Source organism: Arachis hypogaea, chromosome 2, assembly GCF_003086295.3.
Source record: "Arachis hypogaea cultivar Tifrunner chromosome 2, arahy.Tifrunner.gnm2.J5K5, whole genome shotgun sequence".
In the NCBI taxonomy this organism is placed as follows: domain Eukaryota; kingdom Viridiplantae; phylum Streptophyta; class Magnoliopsida; order Fabales; family Fabaceae; genus Arachis; species Arachis hypogaea.
The window spans coordinates 11065118-11087293 of NC_092037.1; the positions used below are offsets into that span (position 1 = coordinate 11065118).

A 22176-nucleotide genomic window follows, 5' to 3' on the forward strand; every position below is an offset into this window, starting at 1 on the left:
ATTTAGTTATTTAGTTATCTTCTTGGGAATTGTGGATATATGGAGCTAATTTTCTTTTTGTACTGTCAGGTAAATTCTGTTAATAGTATGACTTTGATTTAATAAGAAGTGTTTAGAATAAATAAAAATTGTGAGTAGCGATTTTAAATAAGATAAAAAATTAAAAATAATAAAAAAAATTTACGATTTTTTAAATAGGACAAAATCTGAAAAATGATATTTTTTTATTTAAAAAAATTATAATTTATAAAATTGTGAAACAAGATTTAAAAATTAAAAATAATAAAAAAAATTTAAGATTTTTTAAATAGGGCAAAATCTGAAAAATGATATTTTTTTATTTAAAAAAATTATAATTTATAAAATTATGAAACAAGATATTTGTTATACAAATCGTCATCTACGATTTTTGTTACTTGTTACTTGACTCTTAAGTTTATCACATTTGTAGAATGCATAGGGTTAGACTTGTATTAGTATATTATACAAAGTCATCTATCATATATCATATGAAATATAATTAGCAAATATATGACAGTATCTATGAATATATTTTAAAAATTAAAAAAGTAACATATTACCATAATTCAATTTAATCCAATTCAATTAAGTATAAATCGAACACAATTTATCATAATTTAATTTACACACAAAATTCATAATGTATTTATTATAAAAGTAACCATATAAAAAATTAACTTAAAAATATTTTTTAACATAATAACACAAGTTAATTTTAAAGGTACTTTTAGTAATAGTTTAAGAGTAGTATTTAGTATGCAGTTCTTTGTTTATTTTTTTGGGTTTTTTTTTTGGTCACAAAACAAAAGGTATTTTACACTTTGTTTAGATGGAAGATGGAAAATAGAAGGTAAGAAAATAGGAGAAAAGAAAATGAAAGAAAAGAAAATAAAAAGAAAGAAAACAAGAAAAAAGATGATTTTTTTTATGTTGTTTGGATGAAGAAAAAATAAATAAAAAAAAGAGATAAAAAAATTATAACTAAATAAAATTACATTAAAATCTTTCATTTTTTTTTAACACCAGGAATAAATGAGTAATTTGACATTCACTTTGTGTATTATCATCTATTTTCATGGCAAGAGTGAGAAGAAATTTTGAGTGGGTCTCACGCCACTTTTTTTTCTTTCCTTCTAATTTTCATTGTCATCCAATCAATGAAAAATAAAATTTTTTATCTATTTTCCCTCGTTGCATTTTTCTTCCTTATATTTTCTATTGATCCAAACAGTGCGTTAATAATTTTACATATTTAAAAATCTAGCGAATTTCTATAAAATGGGACTTATTTCTGTTTTCGTTTCTGTTTAATTCGCAGAGGGGGTTTAATCTCTGTCTCCATGGATAAGTCATCATTTAACCTCTCAATTGGTAAATTACCATTTAGTCTCTTATTGCGGATACTAGTTTTGTCTCTTACTTTATCATGCTTAGAAATATAAAATAATTAAAGAAATATAAAATAATTAAAGAATATTATATTCAAATAAATTTTTGAAAAATTTTGCATTAAATATTTTTGTTTTTAAAAAATTTTTATTACGTTAAAATTTTTAAATTTTATAAAAATAAGACATAAGTCTCTATTTTAAATTTATTGTATTTATTTAGATAAATAAATTTTTAAAAGTGTGACACAAGAATTATAAAATTTAAAAACTTTAATGCAATAAAGTTTTAGACATCTATTTAAATATATATTCATAACTAAATATTATATTTTATTAAAAATAATTGATTTTTTTTGTGGATACGGATATGTAAGGTCGAGTGAAAAACAAAGGGCTTAGATAAAGTAGGGGTGAACGCGAATCGGATTGGATATAACCAAAATTTCGATTCGACCTGTACTTTAATTATCAGATCGGGTCGGATTCTATGTCCGCATATTTCAAGTTTGGATCCGATCCGCAAATTCGGATATCGGATATATTCGCAAAACACAAAAATATTTTTAAAAGTTTATTATTATTAAAAAAATATCAATAAAATTTATTTTTTTTATTTTTTTAAAATGTGTACTCTTAAAATAATATTAAATATATTTTTCTTAAATAATAAATTAAAATAATACAACATATATGATAATTATTAATTAAAATAAAATATAAAAAGAATACTTACTTGTTTATTTTTTTATTTTTGCGGATACGCGAATATGCGGATATCAATACAAAATTCGCAATTCGATCCGATTAGTGTACGGATCCAATCCGATAGCTTTGCAGATTTGATCCATATCCACAATTTTTGGATTGGATTCGAATAAATACCGTAGATATGCAGATCGAATCCGATCCATGAACACTCCTAAGATAAAGTTTGGGTTGAAGGAGGTGTATACTATATGAGTAGGTTCGTTGAGTTTTAGAAAATTTTTAAACCTTTGAATAGGATTAAGTTAAAGTCTAAATTAACTAAGTTGGGTTGGTCTAGTGGTTAGCTCACTAATCTGCTTAAGCAAGTGTCGGGAGTTCGAATATCGCTTTGTGCATATAGCAACCCATTGGCTAGCGACAAACTCTTAAATAGAGCTACTTTCCCATAGTATAGATTATGCATGTCGCAAAAAATTTATAAAATCAAACTACTTTTACAAAAAAAAGTCGTAAGTTGACAGAAGTCTCTAGCTAAGAAGATCAATGTTTCTGTAGATAAAAAATCAAATAACAAAATTTTTAGTTATTATTTTAATATGAAAAAATTTTATTTTTTTTAAATTATATTATTTTGTTAATTTTATTTTTTGTAGAACAAAAAAATAGAAAAAATAGAGAATGAGAGAAAAGAGAGAGAAAGATAAAGATGAGGAATAAGAGAGAGTGAGAGAGTTTGTTAATTTTAGAAGAAAAAAATTTATTTTAATTGTAATAAAAATATATTGAATGACATATTTTAATTTGTCAAATTACTAATATAAAATATAAATTATATATAAAGTAAAAATGGTAGAGAGAAATAGAAAATGGAGAGAGATAGATAAGAGAATTTAGGAAGGGAGTTTATTAATTTTGAAAAAAATATGTTCTCTCAATTTTAATAAGAGAGTGTTATGTGACACATTTGATTATTAAATTAGATAGTAATATATGATACATAATACATAATATAGGTACATTTCAATTTCAATTTTAATATTTTAATTTTAATTTTAATACAATTAAAGAATGTCATGTTGTACATTTTGATTTTCAAATTAGTAATTAGTCATTAATATTGATAATGATATATAAAATAGATAGAGTGGTTGAAGGAATGAGAGAGATAGAGAAAGGAAGAAGGAGAGGGGATAACTCTTTAATTTAGGAGGGAAAGATTTGATTTCAATTGCAATGAGGGAGTGACATGTGGCATATTTTGGTTGTAAAATTAGTATGGAGGAGGGAAGAATTCTCCTTAATTTTGGAGGAAAAGATTTAATTTCAATTATAATGAGGGAGTGACATGTGACACATTTTAGTTGTAAAATTAGTAAAGGGTAAAAGAAAACTCTTTAATTTTGGAGGAAAAGATTTGATTCCAATTGCAATGAGAAAGTGACATGTGACATATTTTGGTTGTAAAATTAGAAATATATAATAAATTTTTTGTTGCCAAATATTTTCGATTAAATATAGTTGGTCATTTATAATGTATAAGTATCTGTTACTTCTAATTCTAAAAAAATTCAAATTTTAACTCCTATATCACCTTCGAAGGTTATACTTTATATTAACTTTTTCAACATCAAAAGTATCGTTAATGATTCTTTAGATGTTAATTAGTCAAAAGATCATTCTTAATAAATTTTCAGAAATCGTTTAATATTCCGTTTTAACTTCATAAGTTTATAAAATGTAGGTTTTCTAAAATTTGAATTAATTCGTTTTGATTTTTTTTTATATTTTATTTGAATCCAAATGGGAGATATTTTTTATTGATATATGTTTTAAAGTTAATATAGAATAAATAAATAATTAATTTATTTAGTAAATGTTATTAATCTGTACCAGTACTAAATCGAATTAAGTTGATTTGATTAACAAACTACATATATATGGGATGTTAAATAGTAAATCGAACAAGGTCAATTCGAATTCGATTTATTAGTATACATTATGTTTTATTTATTAGTATGCATTATGTTTTATGTCAATTCGATTTATTACTAAAAAGACTAATTTAAATTAGATTAATTCGATTTATATAGTTATGTGTATGAGACTTTAACGTAACAATTTTTATTTTAAAAAATTCATGTAATTTTGAGATGCTTTAATTTAGTGATGCATTTACCCTTGTTTTAAGAGTCATAGTTATATAATATAATATTAATTTAATTTGTTGATCACTTTTAACTTATATCTATATTTTTTATTCAAATTCTTTTTCCATATCCTTCACAATATCACATGACTTAAAGATTCTCACCCTTAGATACCGAAAAGTAAATAAATCTCACCCATCCACCCTTATCAAACTCATTTGGTTCAAGTTAGTCATTCGAACATGTCATTGCTAATTTTTTTTGAACCAACAAGAGCTCAACACAAGCGTAGAGCATTTAAGACATAAATAACAAAATTAATTATAATAACTACCTATATTTTTCTAGCTGATACATGTACTTATGTCATTTCTGACATTGTCATCAACAACAAAAGGGATCGTCGCTCCTTCACTCCTTGTAACTGAGTGTAGTTAGGTGGATGATGTCCTCAACATGTTTTTTTGTATTCTGAAATAATCTTATATTCCTTTCCAACCATACGTTTCAAATTATGGCGAAGAAGCTTATGAACCACTTCTTGCTTTCCTCCTTCCTCGTAGTGACACATGTCCAGCTTTAAAAGTGTTCTTTTAAAGTATCCGGAACGGCCCATTTTTTGCCAAATTCAGATAATCAAGCGCACCACACCTGCCATATAAATTTACAACCAAGAAATAGGTGGTAGACATATTCTACATCCTTATTACATAAAACACACACATTATCACCCTGATTAACAATTCCGAGACGACACAGTCTTTCTTTTGTATTCACTCTACCTATCAAAACAAACCAAATAAATAGCTCAACTTTTGGAGGGACTAATCCTTTCCAAATAGTCTTGGTAAAACTGTAGCTTGTTACGTCCTTCGGAAACGTCTCCGCCTGTAATACCGGCACAAAAGAGTTAGTAGAAAATACACTTTGCCTGTCAAACTTCCAGATAACTCTATCCTCTCTATCAAAAGCTAGTTTAACCGACCTCAAAGTTTCGTGTAATTGATTCAGAAGTTTCAATTCTCATTGGAGTAGCTCATGTCTCCATTGGAAGTTCCAAATCCACTCAAGCACATCCCAAAACCCACAAACCCCTATGACAAAGCCTTTTTGGGTTGAAATCGAGAATAGCCTTTGAAACCTCTCCTTCAGAGAACTGCAACTTAACCAGACGTCTTCCCAAAAGTGAGTCCTCTTGCCATCACCAATCTTCATTGCCAAGCCAGTTATCATCTTGTCTCTTATAGATGGCTCTTTTATCTGTATCTGGCAAATGTCCTTCCATGGCCCCCCTCTTGTAGGTAACTCCTGGATTGATAAAAGTTGGTTGGGGGAGAAATTATTACATGAGCAAACTACTTTCTTCCACAACGGACACTCCTCTTTAGAGAACCTCCACCACCACTTAAATAGCAGGGCTGTATTGCGGAGCATCGCATCACCCACTCTTAGCTCACCTAGCCTCTTCGGAGCTTGGACCACTTTCCATCTAACCAAAGCCATGCCATTTTCCCCATCCTCCTTTCCCCACAAGAACCTCCTTTGTAATGAAATGAGTTTCTCTGCAACAGCCTTCGGCATTTTGTATAGGCGTAAATAATACACTGGCATACTATTTAAAACAGATTTAATGAGTACTAGTTTTTCCGCTTTATTAAGTACCTTGGATTTTCATAAGCTTAGCTTCTCCTCCATTTTGTCTATTATTGGCTTCCATGTCTTAACCAGTCTCGGATTCGCACCTAGAGGGACCCCCAGGTATTTCACCAGAAGAGCAGCTTCCTAACACCCCAACAGACTACAGATGCTCGGTATCCAATGTTGATCACAATTGATTGGTATCAAACTGGATTTCTCAAAATTGATACTTAACCCCGATATCAGTTCAAAGCAGCGAAGAAGCCTTTTGTAGTTCTTAATGGACTCCTCCTCTGGCGCGCAGAACAACACAGTGTCATCAGCGAACTGAAGATTTGACAATTCTATATTGTCTTTTCCCACGAATAGAAGGGATATCCGACCATTTCTGACAGCCTCCCCAATCATCCTATGTAGGACATCAACAACAAGTACAAATAGGAAAGGAGAGAGAGGATCACCTTGTCTCAGACCTCTACACATCTTGAACGGCTTAGTTGGTGATCTATTTATCAACACTGACATAGTAGACGTGCCAACACACTCCATGACCCACTCCTTCCACCTGCGCCCAAAATCCATCTTCTGCAGGACAATGTCTACAAACCGCCACTTGACCCTGTCATATGCCTTTTGAAAATCCAGCTTGATTATAGCCACTACCTTCTTCCTCGATTTGAGCCAATGCACAGTTTCGCAAGCAATAAGAACACCATCGTGTATTTTCCGGTCCTTTACAAACACACTCTGAGTCTCACCAACCAGACCTGACATAACTGATCTCATCCTTCTAACCAAGATCTTAGAAATCACCTTGTACACATAACCAACCATGCTGATTGGTCGAAGGCCCTTGATCTTCTTAGCCCAAACAAACTTTGGCGCTGAAGCCATCCATGTGAGATTCGAGTCTTTTGGTAGTCTAGATGTCTGAAAGAACCCTAACACCGCTGTCGTAAATTCAGCTCCAATTTCATTCCAGCACTTCTTGATGAAGTTCATGTTGTACCCATCACTACCTGGTGCTCTAGAAGATTCACAGACCCACACAGCTTCTTTGATCTTCTCAGACGACGGTAATACCTCTAAAGCTGCAACATCTTCTTCAGCTATTAGATTCACCAATCCATCTGTAAAACTCACAAGAGGAGACTCCTCCTGATGATACAAATTCTTGTAGAACTATCTGATAGTAATTTTTATTCTTGCTTGATTTCTGACTAATCTTCCATTGATGACCAATGCATCAATCCTGTTATTCCTCCGTCTTGTTAAAGCTATATTGTGAAAATACCTGGTATTTTGTCCATGTCCTTCACAAGTCGAGACCGCGACATCTGTTTCCAGTGCAATTCCTTCCTCGCATACCACTTCTCACAGCAAGTCACTAACGCCTTCCTTCTTGTCTCCACTGTTCCATCATATACTCCCATGCTTACCATGTCATCTACCTTCTTGATTTCTTCCTCAAACTTCATAATTTTCTTATCCATATCACCAAATTTATCCCTGTGCCATCTCCCTAGAGAAACCGTTAAGGCCTTCAATTTATCTGTGAATTGTAAATTTCCTAATCCCCTTCATTCCTCCTTAACCAATCTTAGGAAACCTTCATGTGTAAACCACGAGTCAAGACTCCTAAAAAGTCTAGGTCCACATCTCATACTAAAATGCTCTACTATCATTGGGCAGTGATCTGACAGGCCCCGTGGTCCTCCTCTCAATCGAATCTCTGGGTACTCCTCCATCCATTCTAGATTAACCATGACTCTATCAATCCGGCTGCAAGAACATCCTCTAAACCTGGTAAACTTTCGATCAGTAAGTGGTAAATCCACCAAAAGCATATCTTGTATCTAGCTCTTAAACTCTTCAGCAAAAGTTGATAGGCTAGCATTACCTTTTCTTTCCTCTACCTTAACAATTTCGTTAAAGTCTTCCATGAAACAACAAGGGACCTGGCATAAACCAACTGTATGACTCAACTTTTTTTACACAACAAATTTTTCGTCTCTAACATGGGCACCATAAACCAAGAAAAAAGCACAGTTAAAATTGTTCTTCAAGATGATACCTTCTATGTATAGCCACATCTCCCCTTTATAACAATTATTCATTCTAAAAGACATTTCATCCCACATTAGCAACAAGCCACCCGAAGCACCATCAAACTCCACATATTCCCATCCAACATTGTCCTGCCTCAATAAGCTAACTACTTCAAATTTTGTGACTGTGCTCCTTTTTATTTCAACCAAGCCTAGCATATTTAGCCTAAATTTTTTCTTCAGATCCTTAATCATTCTCCCCTTTCCATCCCCCTTCAAACCCCTAACATGTCATTGCTAATTAATTGCTAGTATAGTATGTGAGGTAAAATGTGTCAAATCTCATTTTAATGGTAATATGTTACTAACAGAAAAATAACAAACGTATAAACTTCTATTTATTTAGAATTAGGAGAATAATTATGAGAATAGTTTAGAATTCTCAAAATTTTTTTAATTTTTTATATAGGGTAAAATATATTTTTTATTCTTTAAGTTTGGAGTTCTGCTACACATTTAAGCAATTTTATATCCAAGTTATTTAATTTATGCTGCCGGGCTTCGTCTTCTTCTTCTTCTTTCTCCTCCTCCTTCTCCCTCTTCTTCTCCTTCTCCTTTTTCTTCATCTTTTTTCATTATCGTCCGTCATCACCACCATACCACCACATCCATCTCCTCCTTCTCCTCCTCCTCCTGTTTCTTTTTTATTTGAATTTTTTTATCTCTTCCTTCATTTTTTTCTTCCTTCTCCATTGTCATTATTATCATCATCAACAACACCAATATTTTACTAACATCTTTATTAATTCTGATTCTCTGTTTTGATCAAATGAACAAAAATATTATCAAAATAAAATCATTGTATAATACTAAATGAACCAAAAATAGTCCATTATATAAATTCGAATTTAGAAATACATGCTTCTCAAATGAATCGAAAATATTATCAAAACAAAATCATTGTATAATACCAAATAAACCGAAAGTTGTCCATTATATAAATTCGAATTTAGAAATACTTGCGTCTCGAATGAACCGAAAACTAGCTCAAAACGAAATCATTGTATAATAACAAATGAATCGAAAATTGTCCATTATATAAAATAGAATTCGGTGATAACAATAATGGCGATATGTATTAGAAGAAGACAATGACGATAACGATGATGATTATGATGATGATGATAGAGGAGAAAGATGAAAAGGAAGGAGGAGACGAAATTCCAATAGGAGGAGGAGGAAGAGGAAGAGGAAGAGGTGTTGGTGATGACGGTAACCAAATTGAAAAATAAAAAAGAAGAGAAGAAGAAGAGCGTGAATTTGAAAGGAGGAGGAGGAGGAGGAGGAGGGTGGAAAAAGAAGCGCGTTACTCAAATCACTTGGATATAAAATTGCTTGGATGTGGAGAATTACTCTTATGAAAAATTTCAAAAATATTCTTAAGTTTTATTTTGTTCCAAAAGTTTTCAATTTGCATTAAATATACTTCTGTCAACTAAATTTTCAGAAAATTTAGGACTAATCCAATAATAATACATGACAACTATATCTGGTTTATGTGTGTTGATAGGTGTTCTTGTAAAATTATTGATGAATTGGTCCTAAATTTTTTAAAAAATTAATCGTCAGAAGTATATTTGATACAAATTGAATACTTTTTAGACAAAATTAAAATAAAATAAAACTTACGAATATTTTTAAAATTTTTAACAAATTTTAAAAATAAAAAATATATTTTACCCTTTTATACATATAATTTCACATAATTACCTATAAAATTTGGGTTTACCTAATAAGTATTTTGGATTCCTTTATAAGTGGAAGAGGTGAATTGAAATAAAAGGAAGCAACTTTGTTAGATGAAGACTATAAATAAGGTTAAGTATTTATGAAGGTTAGTTTTACATATTCAAAGACAAATAAATCAAAGTCTTTGACCTTAATCTCACCAAGCTAAGTTACATCACCAAAGACCAAACTAGGTTGACTTTACATTATCTTTGACTTAGGTGAAAGTCTCCAACTCACGTGTATAGTATTTTCCTTATGTAGTGTAACAAAAACATAAGTTATGTTCAGGCTTGAATAAGTCATAAAAATTATTATACAAATGAAAATGAAAATGAAAATGATTAGACTAAATACAAAATAAATTAAATTAATAATGCATGTTAATGGCCTCATTATTTAAGTTAATGTGAGATCAATTGAGCAACATCATTCTTGCAAATTCTTCATAGCTGACTTGACCATCACCATCCAAATCTGCCTCTCTTATCATTTCTTCAGCTTCTTCATCTGTTAACCTCTCTCCCATTTTCATCATCACATGTCTCAGCTAAAAATACATAAAATAAATAAATAAAATTAGCTCTTTCTAGTCATGGTTAATTCATAAGTTAGAATGAAAAAAAAATATTCTTTAGCTTGTGTTTGAAAAAGAGATCGAGACTAAGAGGCAGAGACAAAATTAAGTTTCTGTACTATATTTGACGTAAAAGGTATTGAATTGAGTTATATCTCAATATTATATTTAGTTTACGATAAATATAGAGATTGAGGAGTAGATTTAAAATTTGAAAAGTTAGATGAGAGTATTTTTGAGAAGAAATATTATTAAAGTTTTAATATCTATCCTAAAAAATTTTAATTTCCTGTATCTTTACTTTTTGAAAATATTGAAAAGATTGAAATTTTGTATCTCAGCACTAAAATTTTAGTTTTAGATTTAATCACTAAACACAATACTAAATTTCAGTCTTATGATCTCATTCTCCATCTTTAAAAACAAATGCTAGCTTAGATTATTGTTTGCTATTACAAAAGAGAAATATTTAAAAGACATAGTATGCTATTAGATTAAATTTTCACTAACAATATTTAGTGTGTAAGACTTTCACATTAAAAAGAAATTCCATTACAAATTGATCAGGAATGCATGGCACATTATTATTTACCTCAGTGGCTGATATGTATCCATCATTATTTCTATCAAACACTTTAAATGCATCTTTTAACTCCTCAGCCTGATTTTCCTGTTACAATAATTGGCAATAACATCATTATTAGTCTCAAGCAAATACTTCAATTTTTTTTAAAAGAAGGAGAAGAAAATGATCAAAGTTCAAACTTGGTGGCCTAGTTAATAAGCAATTCCTCCAAGTATATAATTTTTCTAACCTTGATTTTCCTTCCCATAAAAGTCAAGAACTCTTCAAAATTTATTATCCCATTTGCATCAATATCAGCTTCACTAATCATTTCTTGGACTTCTTCTTTTGTTGAATTTCCATCTAATTGTTGTAAAATTGCTATAAGCTCTTCCAAAGTAATGAATCCTATATAAGACATCAATTAATAAGAATAATGTCAGCATAAAATTGAACCATAACATTTAAAGGCAACATGATAATTAATTAATAAGAACATATATAATTGGTGCATATTAAACAATAATGTAAACATTTAACATAATTTTTTTTGGTTTACCCTATTAAGCCGAAAGTTTAATGACTAATCTATTATATAGAGGCATACAAAGTAGACAATCTTGTTAAAATAAGCAAATTCTATTCTCATTTTTCATGGAGAATCGAATCCGAAGGTGATGATTAAGGGACACTACAATTAAATAGAATTTAATTTTGATGTATTGTTAGCGTTACATGTGTATTCAATCACATAACGTTACATTAGCAAAAATAATTACCTTTTACATTGACCACATGAATAGTCATTTAAAAAAACGGTGGTGATTACACGACTGTGTAAAACGTTTTACAATGTTAGTGAATCAAAATTAAACTCTAACTAAAATGCACAAAAGAACTCACCATCAGAGTCCTTGTCAATTACAGAAAAAGCTTCCCGAAATTTAGCAATCTGATCTTCTGTTAATGAAGTTGCCATTTAATTTCTTGTTGTTGAAGGTACAAATTAAAAACTGAAGTATATATAGTAGCTTGGAAATTCTGTAATAGTATGAATTGATTGTTGGGGTGAGAGAGAAAAAATGTTTGTCTTATGTCTTATGATGGTGTTTTCTTTGTCTCCTTCAGTCCTTTGTGCTTTTATAGCTGAAAGGGGAAATTTTTTTATTTTTATTTTTCTCTTTGTTCCTTCATTGATTAGTCAAACTGTCAACACACGCTCATGATGGAGAAATCATAAATCAAAGTGGAGAAAACTTCCAGAATCCACAAGTCTTGAGTCCTCTATTAAATCGTTGAAAACTTTCAATTATATTGGATTTCATTATTCCTATGTATGTCAAACATTAAATCGTTTGTTGGTCTTTTAATTTTCTTTTCTATTGCTTTTACTTCTTTGAACAAAGTTTACCGATACAATTTAATACCTTTTTTCTTTCTAAATAAGTGCCTATTTAAAATTAATTATGTTTAGTGGACACAAAAATTTAATCACCTATTAATTAACCTATTATAAAAATACATATTTGGTATTTATAAGAAAAATGATTATATTGCTATAAATTAACATATGTTTATTCGATCATTACGGGACTGATTATTAAGTTATAAAATATTTAATTATTCTAACAATTCATTACTTTGTAAAATAACATGTATGAAAATATATGACAATTAATTTTATGACTTAATTTTTATGTTGATTAAGCATTTTTTATTTGAAAAAGCTAAGCAACATAATTTTTTCTACTAGTAATCTTGTTAAATACTAGAGCAAAAAGACAAATAGAAAGAGAAAACAAATATACAAATTTTAATAAATAAATGCAACACTTTGGTGGGCTTTTTTTTTATGGAAGTAAAAATAGTGATATATTTTAATATTGTAATTTTTTTTGTTTTTCAAAAGTGTGAAATGCATAAATCAAAAGGTTCGATTTGTGTACTTCAAATTTTTTTAATTTTTTAACAGAAATTTCTCTATTCGATTTTTGTACCTCTCACAGATTGGATGATCCGATTTTTATATCTCTCACAAATCGAACAGTCTGATTTTTACTTCACTAATTAAATGGTTTTATATTTGAGAATAATACTTTATCAGTCCACAATTTAAAAAAACACCATTGCTGTTCCAATATCAAAAACAAAAAGTGCACTTCTTTTGTATAATTAACTGAATTATCTAATATATTTAAAATGATTTTCCTAATTCTTATGCATAAACTAAATTAAACATTTATTTAGGCATAGGTTACTTTCATTGACCTACCAAAACAAACACACATTAATTGTAATTGGAAACAAATGGAGTAGGTAATAGATAATCTAGAATAATGGAAACTAAAAAAAAAAAAAAACCCTTTAGCTCTTATACCATTTATTAACACTTTTCTATCCGTGTATTTGTTGAATTAAACATTAAACTTTGAATTATAGGACATTTCAGAACACTCAAAAATTTAGTAAAAATTAACCAATAACTGTCATATTTGAACACGTGCATTCTATTCTAACCTTAACCCCAAATGGTTGGTTGACACTTTTGTTATTTCAGGTACGTTATAAGTTGTTGACCAAAAAAACAAAGTTTTCAAGTTGAAGATTTTGCTTTTTTTTTTTCCTGGTTCATAACTTGTTGAAAATTCCATTAGTGCGGTTTGGAGTAATTAATTTGTGTTCTTTCTCTCTGCAGGTCTCTGAGGGTAGCTACAATATTTGTTCCGGTATTATACCCGAGCAAAATTAAAAAATAAATTACTCTTTTTTTTTTATTTGATAATAAAATATTATGTTTGAGATAAATTCTAAATAATTAATTTATTGATCGGATCATTTTCATTTTGATGGGATTATTAAACCTGATAAATACTCGTGTAAATCCATGTTTCAAAAACTTATTTTTGTCCCAACTTTAAGTATGTTTAAATTGATTAAATGTGTAATTATTTTATATAATAAAAATGTGTAAAATATATTTATTATATAATACGATACTGTTATACGTACAAATATTTTTAGTAACCAGTTATTTTATAAAATAATATATAAGAAAATGATAATTTATTTTATAATTTCAGGAAAAAAAATACTAGAGCAATTGCTTTCGATTTATCTATATTAAAATACTATTTACATATTAAAAATTAATTATTAAATTAATTATCTTATATTTATGTTGTATAATTTAATTTATTTTTAATATATATTTTATATTTTAATATATATTTTTTATTAATAATTAATTTTAATAACTGATTTCAGTGATGATAGAAGAATATAGTAAATAAACAAGAATTGTGAATTAGTTCTTTTTAAGTAATTTTTGTCTTCTTTTTTTTTTCCCAAGGAATACATTTACCGACAAATGTGACCATATCTCTCTTCAAAAACACCACTAAAATTTTAAATTCCCCGGCTATGCACCTCATGATTAATTCTTGTTGACGTTAATTGCATTTTTTTTACTAGATGCAAAATATGGTTTATCCTATTATTTATTAATTAAATAAATGTTAATTTGTTATTTATTATATTTTATACTAATGGTTCAAACTTAAAAGAATAACATTAATCAGGCTAATTATTTTTGTTAGGTAAAATCGAAAGCCTATTAATTTATTTATTATCCCTAATAACGTATTATTTTCTTAAAAATAACACACTTTCTACTTTATTTTTAAAATGTATTAGCATTTTTTTTTATCAGAAAGATGAATTAGACGATCTCTAATCTCAGTCAAGTCTCGGAATCCAAATGTATCTATTACACTAGGCTATGCTGCAAAGCGTTCACATTCTAAAACGCATTAACATTTGAAACATTCATAGAGCTTCTATCCGGAGCCAATGATTACCCCGTGTGAATGTTTTTTTTATTTTTGTTATCACGGTATTTTCCAGTCTGATAAGTCAATGACTAATTTGTTACGGTATTGAGTTCCATTAAAGATTTGTCATTAGCCAATAAATTATTGTACGCACAAAGTGAAATTCAAATTCCCAACACCACTTGCTTAATAAACTAATTACTAGACCAACCTAACTTGATTATCCGATGTGAATGTTGGTAGGGTTCCCAGAAAGCAAACATTTTAGGCAGGCCTGGTCCATATAGCAAGTGACAAGAGTGCACTGAACTTTCAGTGTTAGATGGCAATGTGCCATAATGAATTGGGTTCGTTATGGCCCAACTTGATTGACCAAACTTTCTTCCACACATTGTAATGCAAATTTGATTCAAATGTCTTCCTTTCCCACTTCAACTGCTAATTCCATGCTCAACTAAAAAAATACCAATTTCATGCTGGACCATATTAATATTTTTTAATAAATTTAAATTAAATTACACTATTATAGGTGACATTCTTGTAACAAAAATAATAATAAAAGAAGGTATAATAAATATTACACTAATTATATGTAAGATTAAAGTTACATAACATTTGATAACTTATGTTTTGTAAATTGTTGACACTAAAGAGAGGTTAATACAAGGATTTGTCTATGGTGGGAAAAGCATTTTGTGGTTCTTTAAGGACCCATTGATAAGATTCCTAACCTGTGGTTAGTATTGCAGCCATACAGTATTTATGTGTGTTTGTATTGTGACCCAAAATATTTTATAACAGCGAATGGGTCTCTTATAATTAAGGCAAGCAAGCATGATTTATAGGCCTACATTCTTTATTTGTAGTCTATACATTGGCATTCAAAGTCCCAAAGAAAAGGTATTATGAATGATTTTTTTTTTTTTGTATAACACTTTTTTTTAAAAGTATAACTCTGATGAATATTTTTATTGCGTTATTATATTTATTTGCGAGTAATAATGAATAATTTGTTTGCTTTGTTATATTTATTTGTATTTTTTTTAATTTGACAAAATAAATATAGTAATTATTTTAAAATTTTAATTTTTTAGACTTTTTTTTAAAATATTATTGGTTTAAATTTAAAGAAATGAGCAAACTCCATAATATATTAAAGTGCACATTGTTGTTTTATAGTTCAAAGAGAAAATTTCAAAAGACTAAAATTTTAATAATTATTTGATACAGTCATTTAAATAAAAAAATGTTCACTATAAAAAGCTAAAATTTGAAAATGTCAAATCTAAGAATATAATGAGAAAATAATTTTGTATTATTTTATGTGAAGATAATTTTGTTTGATAAGGTGTAATAAATGAGACTAAAGTTTATAGAATTAAAAAATATTAAAAATTTAAGATTATGAAGAAAAAAATATTAATGACTAATTTGTTTAATTTTTAAAATTTTAAGAACGAAAATGACTCATATATATATTTTTAGGGATTAATTTGACGAATAATGTTGTACATTCAAGTGTTTTTATTAACCAAGTTAGTCTAACATTAATAAAATTTAATTATAGATAGCATTACTATTCTAAGTCTTATCATTTAACTTAGTTGAATTTCGTTCATAAAAAAACTTGGATATATAGTATTACTCGTAACGTGTTATTTAATGTAATACATCATCATCTATTTTAATTTTATAATTAAGTCATTCATAGTATAAAAAATATTAAAATTAACTGAATATTTTTTTACAAATTAAAAGTATTCATAATTAAAAATCTAACTAAATGTTTGACTACATGTATTTTGAAAAAAATATTATATTAATTTTTAACATTTTTGATATAAAAAAAATCTAATTATAAAATTAAAAACAAGGACTCAAATAAAAAAAAAAGGTATAAAAATCTAATCAAAAATTTAGTTAAACTAAAAGAACTAATAGAATAATTAAATATTTTAAAACTAAATAATCTTTCATGAATTTGAACATTAACCCTTTAATTAATATATCAAAAAGTATATTAATGTAAAAATATTTTGTTAACAGAAATTCTATCACAATGTTTCTTTGTTATGTTCTTCGTTCCAATTAAATTTTTTTTTTACGAATCTTCAAAATCTTTTTTACAAATCCAAATATAATTAAGAAATAAATTGAAAGATCTTAATTTTTTGTCAATAATTTATTTTTGTCAAATACTATTAGAACACTCGTCAAAAAATAACTTATATCTATGAAACGTTTAAATAAACTTTTTCACAAAACTAGTATTAACAAAACAACACCCCACACTTTTTTATATTATAAAAGTATCCATGTCCTTAAAGAAAAAGTACAATATAACAACCCTGATTTATTCAAAATATAAGATATTTTAGATAACCTTAATACTAAATTTCTTATTTTTATTTGTTCATAGTCTCTTTTTTTTTTTTTTTTTAATGAAGCTTCTTAATTTTAACTGAGATTAAACCTTAACCTTCATAACCCGTATAATGAAAGCTTTGCATTATGTACTCCCATTATCATATCATGGAAATTAAGCTCAACTAGTTAATCAATTAATTAACATGACTAATTGTTGACGTTGGGCAAACTGTATTAATCTTTCATTTGATGAAAAATGTAAACAAAACAGATAAATTGATAATATCTCAAACTACCACTTTTTATTTATAGAAACTAACCACAAACGGCTCTTAGATTGGCTGACCCTTGGGAACAATTTGATCCTTGAGCCACATGTATATAGGAACCAACACAAACCATGTAGCTGCCAATGCACCCAAAAGGAAACGATATAAGAACACAAAGGTATTAACAGGCTTCTCCACATCTTCTTCCTTTGGACCAAGCTGCACAACAATATAGAAAACCAAAGTGCACATTAGTATCTTGTGTTATTAGTACTTCCTATTATCAACCTAAGCTAAGAAATTATATAAATGCACAACCATTTTATCAACAGCAATTACCATATTCATTTTACCCTTAAAGATGTTCCATCGATGGATCATATTACAGATGAGCAAGCATTAAATAATGTTTTCACTAGCAGTGGCAAACAAAGTTGAAAATTTATGTGTTTGGTTGGAAAATCTAGTTTATTCAAAGAACATACAACAATTGGGTTTGGTATGGGGGTAAATACCAAAGTCACCCTGGAAGCTCAATAATATACTGTAAGCTCAGAAAACAGCAGTACATCACAAAGAAGAGAGAAGAGAAAATAAACCTCCTTGAGCATTCAGGTTAGAGAGAGAGAGAGAATTAGGGGAGTTTATACAAAAGATCATTGAATTTGTTTTAGGCGGAATGAACCTTCGGAGAAGGTATATCAACACATGGTGTTGATTCAAATAACCAACTCCATCTAGTGAGATAAGTCTTGGTTTTGTCATTGTTGAGCAACCAAGTGGCTCTCAAATCCCAATTCTACTTTTTTCCTCATTCGTCTCTCCTTTTATATGCTTGGATAATTCATTAAGTTAACCAGAAATGGAGGGGACAACAGCAGATCACATCAATCAGAACACCATGTTAATTACACAAACGGATATTCATGAAGCTGTCAACAAGATAGATACTCATACAAACCACAACTCAGTTTAAAGTAACAACAAAATCCCCAAAGAAAACAACGGAAAACATCGACAAAGATATTGATTGAGAAACCAAGATGACAAATACCTGCAAAGGAGAATCACCAGATGCAGGCTTAACACCGGTAACTGAACAACCCATAATCAAGCCATGGCGCCGAACACCACGATACCACTTTGGGCCAATCCGTTTTAGTTGGACATCCTTGAATCCAGCCTTTTGAAACCACTCAATGTACTCTTCCTCCTTGGGGAAAAGCATCCAAACATCAGCAAAGAATCGTGACAACCAGAATGTTGGGTAGACGGGACCAATTACACATGCTTTGCCCCCAAGTTTCAATACCCTGTATGCTTCCCTGATGCCGCGCTGTGGATCCGGCCAGTACTCAATGCTAAGATCAAGAAACAACAGCACATCATCAGCATTGCCTCTTTAAGACAAGCTACTTCGTATCATAACATAAAGTAACCTCAAATATTTCAAGAGAATAAATTGATCACTTGATAACATTATAACAACAATTCAACTATAGCATACTAATCCATACTTATCATCAAGAAGGGCATACATTATAGGTCTTTATAGAAGTTCATCATATTCAATTATATGAATTGCAGATGAAACGTCACAATAGAAGCTTTTCAGTGTTAACTAAAAAAGATCAGTTTTCAAATATTTGAATAAATTTTATAAAATAACCCAGATGCAAAGTTTTTTTTTTTTTTTTTTTTGCAGAAGCTGACAATAGTAGCTTATCAGAAGGATCATTTTTCAGATTTTTTCGTAGAGTCACCTTTTTTTTTTTTCAGAAAATGAAACAAACGGCCTCCCCTTAAATATAAGTGGAAAGTGGTTTTGATGGGAAACTGAGCTAATCCAAACACTTTACAAGCTTACAACGTGCAGTGCAGTACCTTCCAGCAGACACATATCTGTCAGCATAATCGGTTCGAAAGGGGAGGTCCTCGGCATCCCCTTCGATAATCTTGCAATCCTTCAAGGGCTCCTTCTGCTTGGCCTTGGCGAGCTGGTGCGGGGACTGGTCAAGAATGGTGACATTCTTGGCATCCACATGCTTAACAATCCCCAATGTGGTGAAACCGGTGCCGCCACCGACATCAACAACAATCATGTTCCTGTCACTTAGGTCAGCAGGCTCAAGTGCCTCATCTCTCATGTCCTCAGTCCAATGGCCAGGGTTTATGACATGGTCATACACAATTGAAAGGAACCTATAGAACCAAAATGCTTCTTTTTTGTGCTGAATGAACCTAGGTTGTGATGTTGGCCTAGAAGCTGATAAACTACATTTTGGTACTATGGTTCTAACAATCCTATTACTGTTATGACGAACCCTAGCTTTATTACTGAAATTGAAATTAGTAGTGCTAGAATTGAAACCTATTCTTTTAGAGTGAAAATTGGAAGCATTGAAACACAAACCGTTCGGGGTTTTGCTACTGAAAAGTGTGAGGCTTTCGGTTCCACTGAACATTGATGAAGCCATTGTTGAAGAAGGAACCTGAAATTGCAAAGACTGAAATTGAAATCAAATGGAAAATGTGAAGTGTAGTTGAAGACTTGAAGCAGAAAAATAATAATTAAATTAAATTAAATTAAATTAAGAAAGGAGGGGAAAAACCTTTTTGGCGTGAGAAAGATGGTGGATGAGAGAGGAGCACGAAACTTTAGCCTTGACACAAGGTCATGCTCAGACAAATGCCAAATTTTCAGCTACACAAAATGGAAGGAAAATAAGTATATATTTAAAATTTTAAGGTAAATTATTATATGGTAAGGATGAAGTTGGTATAGAGATAGATTGAGGCAACCAGGACCGGACACGTATGGCTGTGAAAGTGCTGAACGTGTCAGATGAAGCAGATGGTGTTATCATATGATATTTATGTTAAACTAGAAAGATACCCGTGCGGTACGCGGACAATACAGATGCAAACTATAATGATATGAATGTCTGTTTATATTTTGTAATTTATTTGGTATAAAAAATAAAAGAGATTCTGTATGTTGTAAAAAAAAGGGTTGGGTTACACATACAAGTTTACAAGCTTACAAGTTGGCACAGCCCAAATATAACTCACGCGCATGAAGAGAAATAACAAGGCGCGTCAAAATCACGCGCTCAACACTCGAACGGTTACGTATGGCAGACTCTTCCACTTCTTCCACTTCTCAAAGCGCTTTGAAAACAAGGGAACCGTCCCATTTTTGAGCAAAAATCAAAGTTCAAAATATACAAATCGTTGTTCGAAACCTCCATCAAAACACCATCAAATTCTCCGTGAAGAATCTGAAGAAAAAATAAAGCAACAATACTCAACGTAAGTTCATTAAGATTCCTGTATATTTTACTTTTCTTCTACGTCGTTCTTCTAGGGTTTACTATTATTCTTACTTCTTTGTTACACTGTTCTAAGTTCTACGTCGTTGTTCTAAGTTCTACGTCGTTCTACGTTGTTGTTCTAAGTTCTCCTGCTATTTTTGTTGATTTTTGGGGGTTTATTTCGTAGATTGGGGGGTGTATACTGCTTAACCTTGTAATGTGGCTTGATATTGAAGCATGGTTGAGTGATATCTGACTGATATCTATATGGATGTATCTGAATAATATCTATGGGTGTATCTCACTGTAATCAATAGGTGTATCTTGTTGATATCTTTGGGTGTATCTGAGTCATATATATGGGTGTATCTTACTGTTATCAATGGGTGTATCTTATTGTTATTAATGGGTGTATCTGAGTCATATATATATGGGTGTATCTTACTGATATCTTTGGGTGTATTTTTCGTTTCAGAGAAAATGGCAGCAAGAAACCAAACAAAAGACCTTAAGTGTGCCACACATCTCCTAAGTGATAAGTTCAGAAACATGACTGAGGAGAAGAAGGCAATTGTGAGGGATCTCGGATTCAGTGGCTTGATGCACATCCCACCACTAAGGGTGCATCACCAACTGTTAAGGGAGCTGGCAAACAACTTCAAACTTGGGGAGAACAGACTGGAAACAGGATATGGTTCTTTCAAAATAACCCCAAGAAAAATAGGTCATGCGCTTGGGATCAATGCAACAGGTAACTAGCTTACAATTATAGGTGTATATTAAGTTGTTGCTTGGGTGTATTTAAGTTGATGCTTGGGTGTATTTGAACCGACTTGGATACTTTGTTGTCTTCCTTTTTGTAGGAGATCTATTTCCTGAGAAAGTTGAGTATAAGAAACTTTCTAATGATGACAAAATAATTTATAGAAGATTCCAGGGTAAGACCCTCAAAAGTCTTACCGATGAAATGATGGAAATCGGCGTTGGAAACGAAGAGGAACGCCTGATGTTCAAGAGGATATTCATCCTCTACATACAGATGGCGTTCTTTTTGCCAACGACAATAAACAAAATATCGCCCGTGCACCTGGCCCCAATTTTTAAGATGGACGGCATATCGGAGAGAAACTGGGGGGGCATGTTTTGACCTTCATGGTCAAGGGCATCACAGACTACCAGGAAAAGAAGAAAAAGGCAATTAATGGCTGCCTCTTCGCCCTGATGATAATCTACTTTCATCTTTCAAAAAACAAAGGCAAGAACAGGACTGAAAGGCCACCAAAGCCCTGGATTGCCAACTGGACTAAGGAGTAGTTGGTGGAAAGAATGACTGCAGAAAGAGAGAAAATTTTGGTAAGTAAACATAATAAGTTGGGTGTATTTTATTTACCCGAATGCTGCTAACTAAAATATCTCATGTTTCAGGGGATTGTGAAGATGGCAGAGACAAGAGAATAAATGAAAAAAAAAAAGAAAAAAAGAAAAAAAACCAGAAATCAAAAAAACAAAAAAA

At 30.2% G+C, this 22176-nt stretch overlaps 2 protein-coding genes across 3 annotated transcripts; both read right to left on the minus strand.

The window, feature by feature from the left end:
• Positions 1 to 9820: 9820 nt before the first annotated feature.
• LOC112718239 (uncharacterized) lies at positions 9821 to 11997 on the minus strand. Its single transcript, XM_025770080.2, has 4 exons — positions 11787 to 11997; positions 11134 to 11291; positions 10911 to 10988; positions 9821 to 10291 (listed from the first exon to the last, which is right to left on the minus strand). The coding sequence occupies exons 1-4, from the start codon at positions 11860 to 11862 to the stop codon at positions 10157 to 10159; spliced, it is 447 nt and encodes a 148-aa protein (XP_025625865.1). The 5' UTR covers positions 11863 to 11997; the 3' UTR covers positions 9821 to 10156.
• A 5291-nt stretch (positions 11998 to 17288) lies between these two features.
• On the minus strand, positions 17289 to 20196 carry LOC112737364 (2-methyl-6-phytyl-1,4-hydroquinone methyltransferase, chloroplastic). Of its 2 annotated transcripts, none has more exons than XM_025787238.3 (4): positions 19962 to 20196; positions 19234 to 19841; positions 18404 to 18710; positions 17289 to 17568 (listed from the first exon to the last, which is right to left on the minus strand). In XM_025787238.3, the coding sequence occupies exons 2-4, from the start codon at positions 19824 to 19826 to the stop codon at positions 17413 to 17415; spliced, it is 1056 nt and encodes a 351-aa protein (XP_025643023.1). In that variant the 5' UTR covers positions 19827 to 19841; positions 19962 to 20196; the 3' UTR covers positions 17289 to 17412. The 2 variants fall into 2 exon arrangements, with proteins under 2 accessions (XP_025643023.1, XP_025643031.1); XM_025787246.3 differs by having other exon boundaries at positions 19234 to 19856; positions 19962 to 20194.
• Positions 20197 to 22176: the final 1980 nt, after the last annotated feature.

Excerpts from the sequence above, each read along its gene's own strand:
- LOC112737364 (XM_025787238.3), bottom strand. The coding sequence starts at position 19,826 with ATGGCTTCATCAATGTTCAGTGGAACCGAAAGCCTCACACTTTTCAGT. Across the intron at positions 18,711-19,233 it reads AGATATGTGTCTGCTGGAAG|CATTGAGTACTGGCCGGATC; the intron begins GTACTGCACTGC and ends TCTTGATCTTAG. Across the intron at positions 17,569-18,403 it reads CTGGTGATTCTCCTTTGCAG|CTTGGTCCAAAGGAAGAAGA; the intron begins GTATTTGTCATC and ends ATTGTTGTGCAG.
- LOC112718239 (XM_025770080.2), bottom strand. The coding sequence starts at position 11,862 with ATGGCAACTTCATTAACAGAAGATCAGATTGCTAAATTTCGGGAAGCT. Across the intron at positions 11,292-11,786 it reads AATTGACAAGGACTCTGATG|GATTCATTACTTTGGAAGAG; the intron begins GTGAGTTCTTTT and ends TGTCTTATATAG. Across the intron at positions 10,989-11,133 it reads TTATGGGAAGGAAAATCAAG|GAAAATCAGGCTGAGGAGTT; the intron begins GTTAGAAAAATT and ends TTATTGTAACAG.